The following is a 15,488-nucleotide window of genomic DNA, read 5'->3' as shown; positions in this document are numbered from 1 at the left end:
AGACATGGTAATTGAAATGACATTTACATGAAAATGAAGTATGTTACAAAATGTATGTGACAGGAAAGTGGTGTGGTTTCCTGAGTTGAAAATACAAGCAGCTGTGAGAAAATGTGTTACTCTCAGCATGACTTCACTCTTTCATTATTACCATAGGGCTATGCAGTAATGTGCTAATAATGTCTAATACAAGAAGCACTTATGTAAAGTCACAAACAATAAGGGGAAATAATAAGTAGTTTTCTGGTTTTAACCACCATTTTATTTGGCATAATTTAAAAATCATTTCACTGTTAGTTCATTTATACAAATATGCTTTTGTTATATATAAAACAATTACAAACAGATTTCTACAAATCAAGTTCCCAGTGTAAAAGCGTAGTACCACGCACACGGTAGCATACAGCTCACAGAAGGGAGCCCACAGGTGTACGTTCCACTTCAACAGCATCATCCGAGTGAAATCAGGACAAAGAAATAAGCTCACCACAATCGACAGGTTGACATTGTGCACTTACGTTCAACCCTCCACACACAGATCTGGGACATTCTCAAACATCCTTTGGCAGATCTCAAACCGCATCACCGTTGTTAAACACATCTACTGCTCGTGTCGCGTCTTCTGTTAATTTAGACTCTACAGGCCACAATAAAGGTTTACTCATTATTCACCCAGCTCGAGTGAGAAAAGGAAAATAACTTCAGTAAAAGGGTTGCTGTTATTACTGGCAGCTGAAAGCACAAAGGAGCAACCAGTCATTACTAAAAAAATAGATTATAAAATGTATAAAAATCTTCAGATGTGGCAAGGCACGTTCCACCAACGCAGCTCTTGCTAACCGAATGTGCAGGTCGTGCTTGTGCCTTGCCCTCACTTGCGGTACGCAATGCAGGGATGTGAACCACATTCTGTAAGAGCTGCGGGCCTCCAGCTCTCTGTTTCACAAATGCATAGACTTGCAGAGCGAGATGTCAGTTTAGCACCTGTGTCTTACAAAGAGGGCTGCAGGAAGAATGTGTTTACTGGCAGAAAGCTTTTTTAAATTACAAAAATGAAACCCAGAGGTGGTTCAACCTGGATTTGAAAGTTTGTGTGGCACTTGCGTCACCATGGAGCTTTAAGCTTTGGGTTGAAAAGGAGCAAGACTATGGTCTTTGGTTTGGATAAGGCACCTGACCAAATAAAAGGCTCCATAAGTATTGTGGATAAACTTCTGGTAAATGGTAGAAGAGTCAACAAGGCAGCTACAATGTGTTGCTTCTTCCCAGATGAAATCATTATTGACCAACCAAAACAATATAGTGAAAAAGGCTGGTGTATAAAGCCTAGCTAAGCCAGTTAAAACATATTCAGTTATTATATGCTGTACTGAATTAATTAGGAAGTGGTCATAAGTCTGTCGACCTTAAATGTAAGGCTATACTGTAAATGACAAAGGGAGCATTATGGAGATGTGGTTTATCAAATATGAGTATTAACTACACACAACATCATACTGATCAAATAAACATAAGCTATTACAAAAAATATATATTCAACTTTGGCCATAACCGCACTCGTGGGTTAAAAACACTTGAGAAAAAAAATCATTTACAGAGTAAATTCAACATAATTAGACAAAATACAGTCTCTTTGACCCACTCGGTCAAAAAGGAAATTCTTAGGCATGTTTTAATGGCACTCCGTGTGAGGCTCAAGAGTTGGGATGGAGACAGAGAAGCTGTACTACAACCTGACTCCCTGATATGCCAGGTTGAAAAATCCTGTACCAATGTGGGTTAATTTGGCAGAGGCCTTATGACACCTGCTCCTCTATTACTGAAGAGCGCAAATGGTTGGCTGCTTTCAACGGGTACAGCTTATCTTCAAAGGCCTACTGACTCTTCCATGCATGGCAGTGAGAGAGCAGTGCAAGAGGGTGGAAGGGCAGCCTGCCAAAACAGCTCTAACATGCCAGACTGAGCACAAGAGGGAATTGCAGCTCCAGAATTTAACCTCTAATCTGTGCATATTGGTCAAGGGGTACTGGCAATTGTCCAGGAGTCATCACACTATTTCTGGACTCAAGCTGCTTGAAATTAAAACGTGTTCACCCTCTACTCATTACATCTAAATATGCAAGCATTTTGTTGGCGACTTTGCTTGAGACTCGTGAGATGCAACCTTGGTGAGAGTACGAGGTAGTCATTATTTCTCCACCTAAAACAAAAGGCAGATCTCTTCTCTCCAGTCAAACAGGGTAGCTTGGTTGGTTGGTTGGTTGGTTTGGATGTTGTTATGGCTTGAAACAACCTTGATCAGTATTTTACAAGGCAAAGCAGAGAAGCTATAAATCTAGAACAGATGTAAAATTGGAGAAAAGTGTAAATATCAAAAGTTAAAATTGTAAGAAAAATAGGAGATTCGGTCTGTTGCCCCCATTCTGGCATAGTCACTTTGGTGATGATGACAACGGAGTGAAACCCTCCAGGAGATGAATAAGGAAGAGAACAATAACAGAGGGGTTGAAAACAAAGTCTAAACTGCCAGGCGTGGTCTGGAGGCAGACAGGTGACGACGTTCATTTCCTCATCCTTCCTTTGCTCCTGTGGATCTTCATCATCCCTCTCTACAGTCCAAATCTGGGAACCATTTATTACAATAGCACACACTTTTTCGGGTTCTTTTTCGTGACTGGATACAACACTGCCCTCACAGCTTCAGCAAACACCTCCCTGACACCATCCTGCAGCAGAGCAGAACACTCCATGTATTTAACAGCCCCAATCTGCTTGGCCAGGGCGTTTCCCTGCTGCTGGGTGGTAGGAGCCAGGCCCTGCTCCTTCAGCTTCTTCACCGTTTCGGCATCGCCCCTCAGATCCCTCTTGGTGCCCACCAGCATGATGGGTACGTTAGGGCAGTGGTGGGACACCTCAGGGTGCCACTTGTGCCTGACATTGGCATGGGAAGAGGGGCTGCCAATTGAAAAGCAGATGATAAAAACATTGGTCTGGGGATAAGAGAGTGTGCGCAGGCGGTCATACTCCTCCTGGCCCGCTGTGTCCCACAAGTTGAGGCTGACAGTGCGGCCGTCTACGCTCATCTGAGCGCTGTAGTTGTCAAACACGGTTGGAATGTACTCTTCGGGGAAGGCATTGGTGGTATAAGAGATGAGCAGGCAGGTTTTACCGACTGCCCCGTCACCCACCACCACACACTTTATGGTCTGCATCCTGCCTACGACCACTGGGGCTGCAGCACCTGACAACAGAAAAAGCGCACCTGGGTGACTATTTATTACAATCTTTATGACTTGAGAGGCCAATACAGGCTTTTTAATAGCAGTGATAAGAGGGGTGATCATTAATCATGAAATGACAAAGGGTAAAAGGACCGGGGAGTAACTTTAAGGCAGCAGTTTTACAGGAATACAGTTTACACTATTAGCAGAGGAGCTAACCACCGCGAACGTTAGCTCATCGACGTAATTAACGTAACATGGGATAGCTACCATTTCAGACGTCCGCTAATAAACAAAGTTTGGAAAGTTTACATAGATTAGTTAACTACACTCCTCGAACAAGGGACAACGAGTTTATCTCAGTAAGGAGCTTATTTAACGTGTTTATTACTTTACACTGCTCGCCTATGATACTAGGCGTTCCCCCGGTGGCTAGCATCAAGCTAAGGAACTAGCACATTTAGCCGCTAACAAGCTAGCTAGTTAGCAAACAAGTTGGAAGTTTATTTGCAAGCTACTTCTTCAAAAGGTCTTCGCCTGGCCCGATAACTTCCCACAAGTTTCTCTAAAAATTGTTTTCTGTTCTAATATATATCTGAGGCGTATTAAGTTTCTGTAACAGCGAAATTTAAAGGATTTTGTGACTTACCGCCACTTGGCTTTCGATCTCTTTTTGCCTGGTATAGTCAATCACAGCCGCATCCGGGGAGCTGTCCATTACGTAAAAATGACGTAAGGAAGCAATGCAGTTTGATAGTTGCAGTTTTACTGGTGACAGTTGTTTCCGTGACACTAGATGGCGTTGTAGAGCCGTTATGCTCTCTTGTGATTTTCCCTTTTACATAACACTTCGAGCCCAGCACTGTTTTTAGTACCTAACTCGAATTTAAAATCGGATTGTAATTGCAAGTGTGGTGAGTGGTGACTGGAAATAGAGTCAGAACAGGATAGCTTTTTATACATTCTGATCTAATTAGAAACAAAAGAAAAAGCACTGATACAGAATGGCCCCTTCTATTTGCTGTTACATTAATGGGTAGAAGCATGTTAATGTTAAACGTTTGAAATAGCTGTAGCAGTGCTTAATATTTTCTATGATTTTATATTTTCTGTAGAAAATCTTAACCAGCAAATATATAACATATATTTATGATTTTGTTTCTATTCTATATATCATATAGAATTGTAAAAAAAAAAAATGTATGTGTTTCTGCTCTATGCTTAAGACCAAAGCAAATTCTTTGTAAACCTACTTGGTAATAAACTGAGTGGCTAAAAAATGAAAATACTCAACAATTGTATTTCAAAACTGTAGTAGAGCACTTGAGTAAATGTACTTTGAAAAACATGACCCACAAATCCATGCCTCTCTTCAAAGTAATCTAACTGCCAGATTTATAAAAAAAAAGATATTTTTTCCTTCAACAAATGGCAATTATTTCCTTTGCTAATGGCTTCAAAGATATTGTCAGAAAACTTTATTTTCAATTAGTTTGACCTACAATTTGACTGCAAGTGAGGGATACTGCTCCTTAGCTTTACCAGTCTGTTGACATATTAAATGAGTCTAAGTATTGATTCTTAAAGACTTTAACCTTTCTCTTGAACTTGCCCCATTCTCACCGGTGGGTCACTGTTTAAGCTTACATACCTCACTTACAAAGGCTGTAAAACAATCCTGTGACCTGGACCATATCCTCTATTTTGGTCAGCACTGGTCTAAAAGCCCATATATCACTTATTCACCTTCAGACAAGTCATTATTCTCACTCAGCCCGTGCTTTCAAATCAATGCAGAATACACGAAGGTAGCTAAAAGAGAGACCACTTCAGACTGCTCTGTCCTGCACCCCTGGAGACCTGTTGATGATGTCACCCCTATACACTGAGGTAGGTTAAGGGGCAAGCGCTGGCCGACAACCGGACACTCAAGAAAACAAAGAGGCACCGGTTTATTGCCTTTCCCAAGAGGTTCTGGCGTCACTGCAGCCCTATAAAGAGAGCATTCCCACTGGGACCCTACACCCACAGTCACCCTCCACCCCAACCCTTGCACCCCACTATTCTGCCAGCAGATTCCCTGGGACGTCTGTAGCATTTCCATGACAACAGCCACTGACAGAGATGGGGGTGACCGTGTCAAGAGATGCAGCAAGTGGTAGTTCAGACGAGAGGGGGAGAGAAGAAGTGTGACTAGAAGACGATGAGAAGATGCAAGAGCAGAAGTTAAGGAGTGTATACCTTGAGTGAAAGCTCTCATTTGAATCAAAACCTAAGGAACAGATGTTACATTATATCAACAACACAAGTACGGTTTAATTCAACTGATGAGTGCCTTTGCAATTGATTAGAAACTACTATTCAGTACAGTCTTTATTCGTGTTTTCATTTTTTATAAATCCAAATAATACAGTGAATAACAACAAATGCTATTCAATAAAGTTATAGAATCTTTTGATACATAATAAAAAAAGGACAAACATTACAGTAACCATCCCCCCATGGCCTCTTCTTTAGTTTGTAAAGTGCATCAGAACAATGTGGCCTCAACAAGAGGATAAACAGTTCAATATTGTACCGAGTTCAGCTGCACTGTAAGACAGCCAAGTGGGAATCAACAACAATCATTTAAAGGAGGGGTCACAGTATTCAAAACTTTAAGACAAATCTACTTGTTTCTAACAGTTTTCAAAATAACTAGGCACAGAGTGATGTCACTTGGCTGTGTTTTTCTGCTTTTCTATATATTTAAGATAGGGGGTCTTGTGGTGTCCTATCGCCTGCAAAGGACACAAATAGGTTACATAAGAGGTAGGATTTATTCTGCTATAAGGTGAAGCACATTAGATGAATGTTCCCCAAAGCAACCAGTGCAGCTCCCTCTCATCTACATACACATTTCATACAAATTGAATATAGAAAACTCAGAGATGCTTAAGACCAGAAAGCTGACGATGCCCACTTGAATAACATCACACTGTTTATATCAGACTGACATCCATAAAGGCATGATAGTGTATTCACTCCCATCACCTCCACTGTTGCGAGGCTGCTGTAGCTCGGGGCATTTTGGGTCCAGGTATCCGTGAAGTTGCAGGGGCTTTAGGGCTCGCAGGGGAGGGGCTTGTGCTCGTTGTCTTGGCGGTTTTGTTTCGGGCGGCAGATATGACAGCTGTGCGTATGTTCTTTGCCGTGGCAGAGGAAGGGCTGTGGGCAGTGTGAGGCTGGGAGGGCGTCCGAGCCTCAGAGTTTGAGGCGACTCGTTTTGACATACGGAGAGGGGTTCCTCTGACAAATGCTGGCTGCGTGCTATCTGAGCCCTTCTCGGTTACAGATCTGTCTGAAGTCCTGCGGGTTAAGGTTGGCTTACCTGGAGTCTGTGTCTCACTTATAGTTCTCTCCTGTGTGCTTTTACTGCGTTTCACTTCGGTCTGAACAGCGGCAGGCCGAGTGATAGGAGAAGAGCGCATTGATAAGCTGCGAGGACTGGACAGCCGGCTGGGCGTGGGTGTGTTAGGAGGGGTTGGGGCCCCATTTGAAGGCTCAGTTTTGGAGCGCACCCTGGGAATGCCTGTGTAATTGGAAGGTCCTGCACGTGACACAAGTCCTCTTTTGGCCCCTATTCCACTACGCACGGGGATCTTCACGGTGCGAGCCTCCTCCTTTGATGTAGGAGACCCTGGAGTTGTCCCCGCTCGGAGGTCGCCCTCCCTCTCTTTCCTCCACTTGGAGCACAGGCTCGGAGCGGGTCGTGGGAGTGGGGAGGTCGGGGGTGACAAGGCATCATAGGATCGGAGGCCTTTCACCAGTGTGTGGCACTCCAGTGTTTCACCAACACGGGAGTAAGGCTTTGACGTCTCCCTCTCAGGACTTGGCAAGTTGGAGATCACCTCTCCCTGTGATTGGTTGAAATCTGGTAGACCTGATGGAATCCAGTTCTCCTCTACAGGTGTTGATGCCACTTCTGAGTTAATGTTTTTCATTAAATCTGCCTCAGGCAAAGGTGTCACAGCAATCGTTGTCACAGTTGGTGTCTCTCCCGTCTGTGGTTTTGACTGCACCCTCTCTGGAGCATTTACAGATGATTGTGATTGGCTCTCAGTTCTTTGGTACTTGAATGACCTCCTCCTGTTGTCACCGTGAGAAAGTATTCTATTTTGAAGAAGAGAGTGTTGTACAGACTCAACAAAAGAGTCATTAGATTTATTCTGAACTGGGCAAGTATTCTCTGTTGCTGGCAGGCCAAACCTATGCCCATGAGTGGGGGACTGGTATTTAACACAAGGGGCAGGTTTATCAGCGGGTATAGCAGCAGAGTTTGAGCAGGAGGTCGGTGAAGATTCAGTGGTCATTGAAACAAAATGTTCATGTGAAATCTCAGCTTCTTTTTCAAGTACTGTTGTTTTCGATTGACCTTGCAGCACATAAGAAATGCTTTCAGGCGCGTGCTGCTTGACTGTGAAGCCAGGTCCATGCTGAGAGTTGCTAAAAATGGCAATGTGCGAGTCCTGAACAGCTTCCACGCTTCGGGTTGTTGCTCGGCTGTGCTGGGACCTGCTTCCTCTCCCCAGAAAAGGTTCTTGGTCGATTGGAGAACATAATCCGTCAGTCTCCGGGGAGCTACAAAGCACAGTGGTGGTCTCGTGGTCAGAGGAACTGTTGGAGTGATAACTGGTCGACGTAGGACTTCTGCCCAGCTCAGGGAAGCCCTTGAGTGTGGCAATATTATGTTGATGGTTATCGTTGTGGAAGTGATGGGAGTGTTTACGGGACTCAGAGCTTCTCAGGCTACGTCGACTCCAGCTGTAGCTCAAGTTCTTCTCCAGCAGCTTCTCTAGCTCATCTTGGTTCTCCTGACTCTGAGGCTCTTTGGCGAGGCTGAGGCTCAGGTCCAGCCCCGTACAAACAGCCACAGAGCGACGCTTTTCCCCAATCTCACGTTGACGATCCAAACGTTTCTGCTCCTTCAGCTCCCGTTCGGAATTCTCCTTTTGAAAATGAAAAGAAAAATTCATTTTTCAGTGACAACTAGAGTTAAATCGATACTATTTTTGAGAATATATATGTTTTATCATCAGATGTTTTAAAAAATATCTAACCTGGACAGATCTTTGGAAGCGGAGGCAAAACGAATTGAAGACCCTGCAGGCCTCCTCCAGTTTGAAAGTGCTGTCATCTTCACAGAAGAACTCCACCAGAGCCTGACTAGACATCCTCATGCCCTCTACCTCATCCTCGGCCTCCTTCAAACGCTCCTCAGCTACCTGCACACAAAGTTTACACATTCATGGCCTGAAACAAGCCATCAGAAATCTTTTAAAAGATGATGTCATTATTTCATACCTCTAGGAAATGTTCTGTTTGTAGCTGGATCTCCGCCTCAGTCTGGATGTTTGCCTTGAGGGCCACCACTCTGCTTTTTAACTTAGTTAACTCCTCAAGCACAGACTCCTCACTTAACCTGCAGAGAAGTAGATGGCATAAAATATAAAGTTATTATTATAAGACCTGTATAGAGATAGCTGTGTGCATTTTATAGTGGGAAAGGCTTAATAACTAATAATATGCAATAGCAGAAATTGATAAAAAAATACCCCAAAATGGGTTATAAATTAATGCAAATGCTCCAAAGTGTCCAGGAATACTTTAAAATAGACACTAAAATGTTTAAATGATTGCAACAGCATGCGTGTTATCTTTACTTTTAAAGTAGAATAATGATGCTCATTCCTTAACACCATGGAGATAAACTCTACTGCAGAGCTTATAAATTGGGTTTGAGTATCAATGTTGTCATGACCCACTTTCTCTCAATGCAGCTAGCTATCGCTAAGAGCTGGGTGCCTTGTTCTGATACTAGAATGAAACTGATTTTTCATTATGTTTGTTTTATCAGTCTCCCGGGTTGTTAGTAAGCTTGTATAGACAGCGACAGTCCTTGTAAGATCTGAGTTTTGGGAAGAGACTGACCTGGAGGCGGAGCCAACATGGCCTATTTGGCTAGGAAATGACAGTAAACTCTGGTCCTTTTTCACAGCTTCCTGCGGAGACAAACACAAATAATTATCCAGCTATTGTTTCAAAAGATTCAACACGTAATTTGCTATGTTGACAAAATCATATGCTTGGCGGAGCAGCCTGGCTTGAGAGGCTACTGTTCTCTATACATTTTAGGGTCAGAGAAGATTGTTTTCTTGTAAAAATGTCTAAAATTAATATTTACACATTCTTACTGTCCACCATTTCACAAATACCCTTACACACAATATAAAGAATAATGTTTACATTTTGATAAAAAGATGTCCTTTTACTGTTCTTACCATTGCTACAAAATGCAGCAGATTCATGCCCGGCTTGTTAGCTTTGGTGTCGGCCAGTTTGAGCAGCGATGAAATCCGGAAACCAGCGGCGTTCCCTGCATATCCACCCTGAGAGGCCACATACAATGTCAGAATAACACACACAACATGTGACAACTTAAAACAAACAAGGATACAAAAACCAGGTGCGCAGTCAGAGTGACGCCCCTGAACACACACCCAGACCCCAGCGACTGGTGTATTATACACAGATAAAAGAACTGATCCTCTTTGTCGGGCTAAAGAAAAGGAAATAAACTAAATAAAGAAGCACTCACAGCGTTCATGTAGTTCCCCGCCTTCAGCACCAAACGAAGGATGGAGTGTAATTCAGGACAGCTCAGCAGTTCTAGACAAGAAGACAGGGATTCAATATTTTGCCTCAAGGTTGGGGAATAATGAGGATGAATGTGTATGCAACTGACATCAAGGCTTTACAAGTAGTCAGCAACTTTGTTTGGAATACACTTAAGCAGACAAGTGTACTAAACTTATATACAAAGATATCACTGATAGCAGTTTTCTCCTTAATTATGAAACTATTCTTAATTACAATTGCACTCAGGGTATAAAACTTGACTTTCATCTAAATAGGAGTATTTGAAAAAGGGACCTAAATAGGAGCTGTTAAAGAGTCTTTATGGTGGTGTACACAACTCCCTGCTGCTAACTTTACCTCTGGCCGCCTCCCTCAGACATCTGGCTGCCACACACAGAGAGGTCACAGCAGGGTCAAACTCTTGTTGCAGGATCATAGCATCCAGACGCAGCCGAAAACTAATGGAAGAGAAAGGAGGGGGACGCATTGATGGAAGAAAGGACAGGGGTGAGTGATGATGGAAACAAAAAGGCACTCCTTATCAATCATCAGTTAAACAAGCAAACGTCATCACAAAGTGAAGCACGTCAGCAGGATAAGTGTCACAAAAATAAATAAACTGGTTTTTAATGCTAAAGAAAAGATGGAAAGTATTGATGGTATGTGTGGTCATTTTATCCAATCTAGGACAAGGGGTGTACCTGGGAACTTCCACTAACAGCAGCAGAAAAAGATCAGTCTCTCCAAGCCAGCTCCGCTCCCCACTGAACCTCCTCAGGCGGGACTCCTGAGAGAGAAAGAACAGATGCAGTCAAATCAGGGAGGCAGCTTCGATTGAAATAACCAACATGCCGTTAACAGTCAATTCTAATATCTTTCAGCGCGATCCTTCTCCGGAAACAGACCACATCATACGACATGGTGTAATGGCAAACTTTTGATCATTCTAACCAGAGCCAGATGATGTGTAAGAGAAGAGGGAGGGGAGGGGAGTCACTGTTACATTTGTATGCCTAAAGAGGAACTTTACCTCCTCATTGTCAGGCAGCAATTTGCAGAGCTCTGTAAGCTTCTCTGCTCCGTAGCGATCCCCCACACCATGCCTAATATCCTCAACTATCTCCTTCGCAGGCCTGTGGAAAAATTACAAAAGACATGTTTTTGGAATGACATCATTGATACTCTTGGTTTTCTCAGGACACCTCCCCAGAAAACTAATGTTGCCAGCACTATCAGCGCTTTGCTTTTCTTTGACCACACAGTGTTGTGGCTTATCCCGTTCTTATCAGTCAGTATTGGGGAGAGACGGTTGGTCGACGCCACACTGGCGGCACAAAGTGCCAAATCCACTGGGCAAATAAAAAGCAGACATGCAGGAAAACGTTTGAAAGGCCTTGGGATGTGGCTAGAAACTGAACTAACTGACTGATTGACCTTTGACTTACTTTTTCTGACTGAGTGACACATCTGTCCAGAGGTTTTCCATTAGCCCCTCCCCCTCATTTTCAGCCCATCACACATGCCTATACTCCATTATGTGCAAACTGTGTTTGGCTTTCTCTCCTAATTTATAGCTCAATATTCACTTCCATTTGAAATTATTTTGACACCAACAGGTGTACACACGAAGACATTATTTATTGTACAAGAGCCCTTACATTATTGTGCGTAATCTGTCCCAACTAGTTGAAAACTATTGAAAGCAAAATTCTGAGTGAAACAGCAAATAAAACAGAACCGTCCCAGGATAAAAAGGTATCACAGTGAATACCCAGACACTGAAAATACAAAACCATACTTTGTTTAAACTGCACCCACAACTCAACAGTAGCTCTGTCTGCCAAAAACAGCAGGCAAATAAGCTCCCGACAAGACAAATGTTTGTGTACACAAGAGCTTCTTTACAAATAATGGCTTTCCCTACAAGTCTTGACAGATCTGGTCTAGAAAAGAGCCGCTCTGAAGTTGAGTCTGTTTAATTTACGCACACGTCAAGGCGGGACAATATAGCAACTCAGCACTTCTTCTCCAAGTCATTGTATTTACCTGTAAATGTTGTATAATGTCAGGAGTTTCAACATCAAAATATAATAAGGAAACTTTGGGTATTAAATTGCATGTAAGTATTAACGAAAAATGTAAAAGCCATATTAATTTCTAGAAGGTCATCCCTTGTTTGAGTCAGACAGGCATGTTGAACAGGCTTTAGAGGTATGGTGAATAGGACAAGCCACTAGTGGTGTCGCGCTGTAGGGCGTAGTTTTAACATAAGACACTCTTTAAGGGCATCAGCAGGTGTCAACACTAACTCCACAGGCTTTACCCAGTCACTTACCCCCCACCCTATAGAGACGGTCCTGCTGCTCAGTTGTAACCTCCCCTGCACCTGTCCCCTGCAGTATACCCGTGTCCTCTCCCTGACAGCAGACATCCTCTCTGAGGAGACTTGACACTTCTGAGAAACACTGACTGACACTCATCATTGATGTATGGCCACCCACTTCAGCTCAAGAGAAGTACTGCTCCCCAAGGTGCTGTTGTACACACTTCTGTTTCCTGCCTCTAAAACATTGACTTATGTGACCCTCAGCAAATGTAGACATAAAAAGCTGAAACTGTTCAAGTGCAGCACGTTGAAAGGATTAGGGCTGGTGTTTACAATCATTTAACAATCAATTATTCTTGTGGTTGTCTTAATGTATCAATCCAATTAGAAAGGTTGAACAAAAATGTATGTTTTTCAGCAAATGACATCTTCAAATGTCTTAGTTGGTCTAATCAAGAGCCCAGAACTAAAGATGTTCACATTTACAATGATACAAAACAGTGAAGAGCGCCAAACCTTCACATTTGAGAAGCACATGTTGGCATTTTTGCTTTAAAACTTTGGGTTTCAGCTCTAGTTTAGAATAAAGAAGCTTACGTCTTGAACTGGCGTAGAAATATTCCAATGTTCATACTGCGTTTGGAGTCAAGCAGGGAGATCTGAAGGGGCAAAGGACACAAATAAATATAAGAAAACCGCCCATAATCTCACTATCTTTCAACATGGCTGAAACATATCACTGCCATCCTATTGATCTCACCTCCTCCGTGCTGTCCTGGGGCGATCTGCAGCGCAGCAGAGTGGACCGGCGCCTCAGGGTGCTCGTTCTGTCCTGAGGCTTACTCTCCTTCTGACCAAACAGCTCGTCCAGAGAGTGGAGGTCTATGGGGATCTCGTCCTCTCCCGGGGCCGCCCCGTTCCACACACTCTTCCTCCCCTCCACCTTCTCTTTGGGGATACGATCCCAGTTCAGCTTCCTCAGGCGACTCCGACGGGCACTGTCTTCCCGGCTGAAAGGCGAGGAGGATTCAGGTAGAGGTGGTGGTGGAGGAGGAGGAGGAGGAGGAGGAGGAGGTGGAGGTGCCAGGGGAGGCGGTTGAGGGGTCACCAGCACCGGATGTGACTCCATGGCTGTCACTTCCACAGTGTCAGTGGCAATGGCGGGAAAGGCAGGCTGTGTTCCATGAAAGGCACGAGATTCCTTGCTAGCCACAGTCAGGTTGATGAGCATAGAGGCTGTGAGGGTTTGGGAGGGGGGGTTATAGCGGATGAGCAGCCTCTGTTCAGAAAGTCAGTGACGTATTTTCCAAATTCCAGTTAGCTCCAGTTCTAAGGTCCATCAATAGTTCCAGCCTGGGACAACAAAACAGACATTATTGAACACTGAGAGCCACAGGATATCAGTTTTGTTAAGAGTTTTGTAACAGCTTCTTTAACTGAGGCTGATGACTTCATGAGCTTGTCTGACACTTGGCCTCACTTCTCCTTTCATTAGCATAACTCTAGTGAATTGACTGATCTAACAAGTAGTTTGCAACTAAAAATGGAACCCCTGGTTCAACCATCAAGTTCAAGGACTTTTGGGGAAAGTACTAACCGAGCAAGATGAGCTCTCCCCCTCTTTGAACAGCTTGTCCCATCCTGTTCAGTTTCACCTCACTGCATGCACACACTCCTCTCCCTTCTAATTAGAAACATGGAGACACCACAGGCGAGGTAAGATGCACAGTTTAACCACAAACATGAGAAATAGAGGGTCTGCAACATCAAAAATAAAATGTTCACTTTTAATGTCCTTTCCTCCTTATGGGAGGTTAACATCTGAAAAGCTGGTTGCACACACTTGCTCCAGCAAGTTTAAAAGCGGATTAGTGATGCATGACTCAGAGGTTTCAGTGTCTGCTACAAGCAAGTCTTTAATCATCACATCCTGACTTCTCGTCTTCTCTCGCGCTTTTAACATGAATCACAAAATCACTTTTGGGAAACTTTTCAGTGATGCGCGTGATTGTAGAGCAGTTCCAACGAGCGCCGCACGAGCGCGCTGCAACCCCCCCCCCCCCCCCCCCCCCCCCCGGTGATCTCACCCTCCATCATTTAATGAGATCTTTATCTTGACAAGCGAGAAATCATTTGATAAATCGTGTTTCTTAACAGCCAATACTACGGATAAATAGTTCCGGAGAAAGCAAGATATCAATCAAACAAAAATGCAAAATTAACGTAATTTATAACTTTTAATTAATTGACATTTTTTCTTGTTGACGTTTGGTTTATGCTTACAAAACCGGTTTTCCCAGTATTGTGTACCCGCGCATTTTAGGTTTACCTCACATTACAAATATGTCTCAATTAAAAATTGTCAAATCATTGTAAGTAAATCTCATCCCTCAGTTTAAGGTAAATCCAATCAAGTTATGTCACTTACCTGCCGTTAACGGCTGCACTTCCGCGAGGTAACCCCGCACACACCAACAACAGCTCGCGTTTTTTCTTAATTGTAGCCTACAGGACACTGATACATTTACGCTTCAATCCCAGGTTTTTGTTTCCCGTATATCCTTTATCCCGGTGACTTGAGCCGCTCCACTCGCTGCAGTCCTCTTGTCTTTCTCAACTTGCAGGGAAACTTTCACGGTCCATCGGGAACGCGCACACGCGCGCACCCGCTGACTGATATCCTCCCAGTTTTCCCATGGGCGGATTTAGGGGTTTTCAGGTGGGAGAGTACACTCGATGTTAATTCCACTTTTTGACTTTCAAGATGTTGTGATGGCACTTAATGTCTAATATGTTTGACATGTTGAAAAGGAGTTATTCAATCAATAAGCTTAAGATTTTAAGTCTTGTTTTTCTTTCAGAGGTAACGCAATAAATAACTATAAGATTACAATTATTTTATTTATTTTAGAGGAAACACAATCATCGTAACATTCAAATTGTAATATTTATTTTCTCTTTCAGAGGAATTGTTTTAATTTCCTTTGTACATTTTATAGTGCCTTTACAATATGTTCGGCCAGATACGATTTTACATGAAAGCTTGCAGTCAGGACCTGCACTGACAACCTGATAAGTCTCTATTTCAGGCTAATCATCATAGTGGGGAGGACTCTGATGTGTAATTGGTGCAGAAGGCCTTGATCAGGCTAAGAAGAGTATGCTATTGAGAACCTGAGAGAGTGAGCAGATGGCTATCAGACATGGGAAATGATGTCCGCATCTCCTCCCTGAACCAGGAACAAGGCATAGGTGAAAGCCAA

The 15,488-nt window shown here is 43.3% G+C and overlaps 2 protein-coding genes across 4 annotated transcripts; both read right to left on the bottom strand.

Moving 5' to 3' along the window:
• Window positions 1-236: 236 nt before the first annotated feature.
• rhogd (ras homolog gene family, member Gd) lies at window positions 237-4,027 on the bottom strand. Its single transcript, XM_079668493.1, has 2 exons — window positions 3,871-4,027; window positions 237-3,241 (listed from the first exon to the last, which is right to left on the bottom strand). Exon 2 carries the CDS (start codon window positions 3,210-3,212, stop codon window positions 2,637-2,639), a length of 576 nt encoding a protein of 191 aa, XP_079524619.1. The 5' UTR covers window positions 3,213-3,241; window positions 3,871-4,027; the 3' UTR covers window positions 237-2,636.
• Window positions 4,028-5,581: 1,554 nt separating this feature from the next.
• fhdc2 (FH2 domain containing 2) lies at window positions 5,582-14,927 on the bottom strand. 3 transcript variants are annotated; one of them, XM_079670430.1, is made up of 13 exons: window positions 14,654-14,927; window positions 13,823-13,909; window positions 12,986-13,578; window positions 12,823-12,884; window positions 10,930-11,032; window positions 10,601-10,686; window positions 10,257-10,357; window positions 9,859-9,929; window positions 9,542-9,649; window positions 9,192-9,262; window positions 8,565-8,682; window positions 8,321-8,485; window positions 5,582-8,209 (listed from the first exon to the last, which is right to left on the bottom strand). In XM_079670430.1, the coding sequence occupies exons 3-13, from the start codon at window positions 13,454-13,456 to the stop codon at window positions 6,251-6,253; spliced, it is 3,315 nt and encodes a 1,104-aa protein (XP_079526556.1). In that variant the 5' UTR covers window positions 13,457-13,578; window positions 13,823-13,909; window positions 14,654-14,927; the 3' UTR covers window positions 5,582-6,250. The 3 variants fall into 3 exon arrangements, with proteins under 3 accessions (XP_079526556.1, XP_079526557.1, XP_079526555.1); XM_079670431.1 differs by lacking the exon at window positions 14,654-14,927 and adding an exon at window positions 14,011-14,125; XM_079670429.1 differs by lacking the exon at window positions 13,823-13,909.
• Between the last annotated feature and the right edge of the window lie 561 nt (window positions 14,928-15,488).

The sequence above is a fragment of the Notothenia rossii genome, assembly GCF_949606895.1.
Source record: "Notothenia rossii genome assembly, chromosome: 3".
Lineage (NCBI taxonomy): Eukaryota > Metazoa > Chordata > Actinopteri > Perciformes > Nototheniidae > Notothenia > Notothenia rossii.
Note: the sequence above shows the minus strand (reverse complement) of the source record. Positions and strands in the feature narration are given on the sequence as shown.

Bases quoted from the DNA above. Each gene is read 5' to 3' on its own strand.
- rhogd (XM_079668493.1), bottom strand. From the start codon at position 3,212: ATGCAGACCATAAAGTGTGTGGTGGTGGGTGACGGGGCAGTCGGTAAA.
- fhdc2 (XM_079670430.1), bottom strand. From the start codon at position 13,456: ATGCTCATCAACCTGACTGTGGCTAGCAAGGAATCTCGTGCCTTTCAT. The intron at 8,683-9,191 runs GTCAGTCTCTTC...ACTTCTCTGCAG, and splicing joins CATGTTGGCTCCGCCTCCAG to GTTAAGTGAGGAGTCTGTGC. The intron at 8,210-8,320 runs GTTAGATATTTT...CATTTTCAAAAG, and splicing joins GCTTCCAAAGATCTGTCCAG to GAGAATTCCGAACGGGAGCT.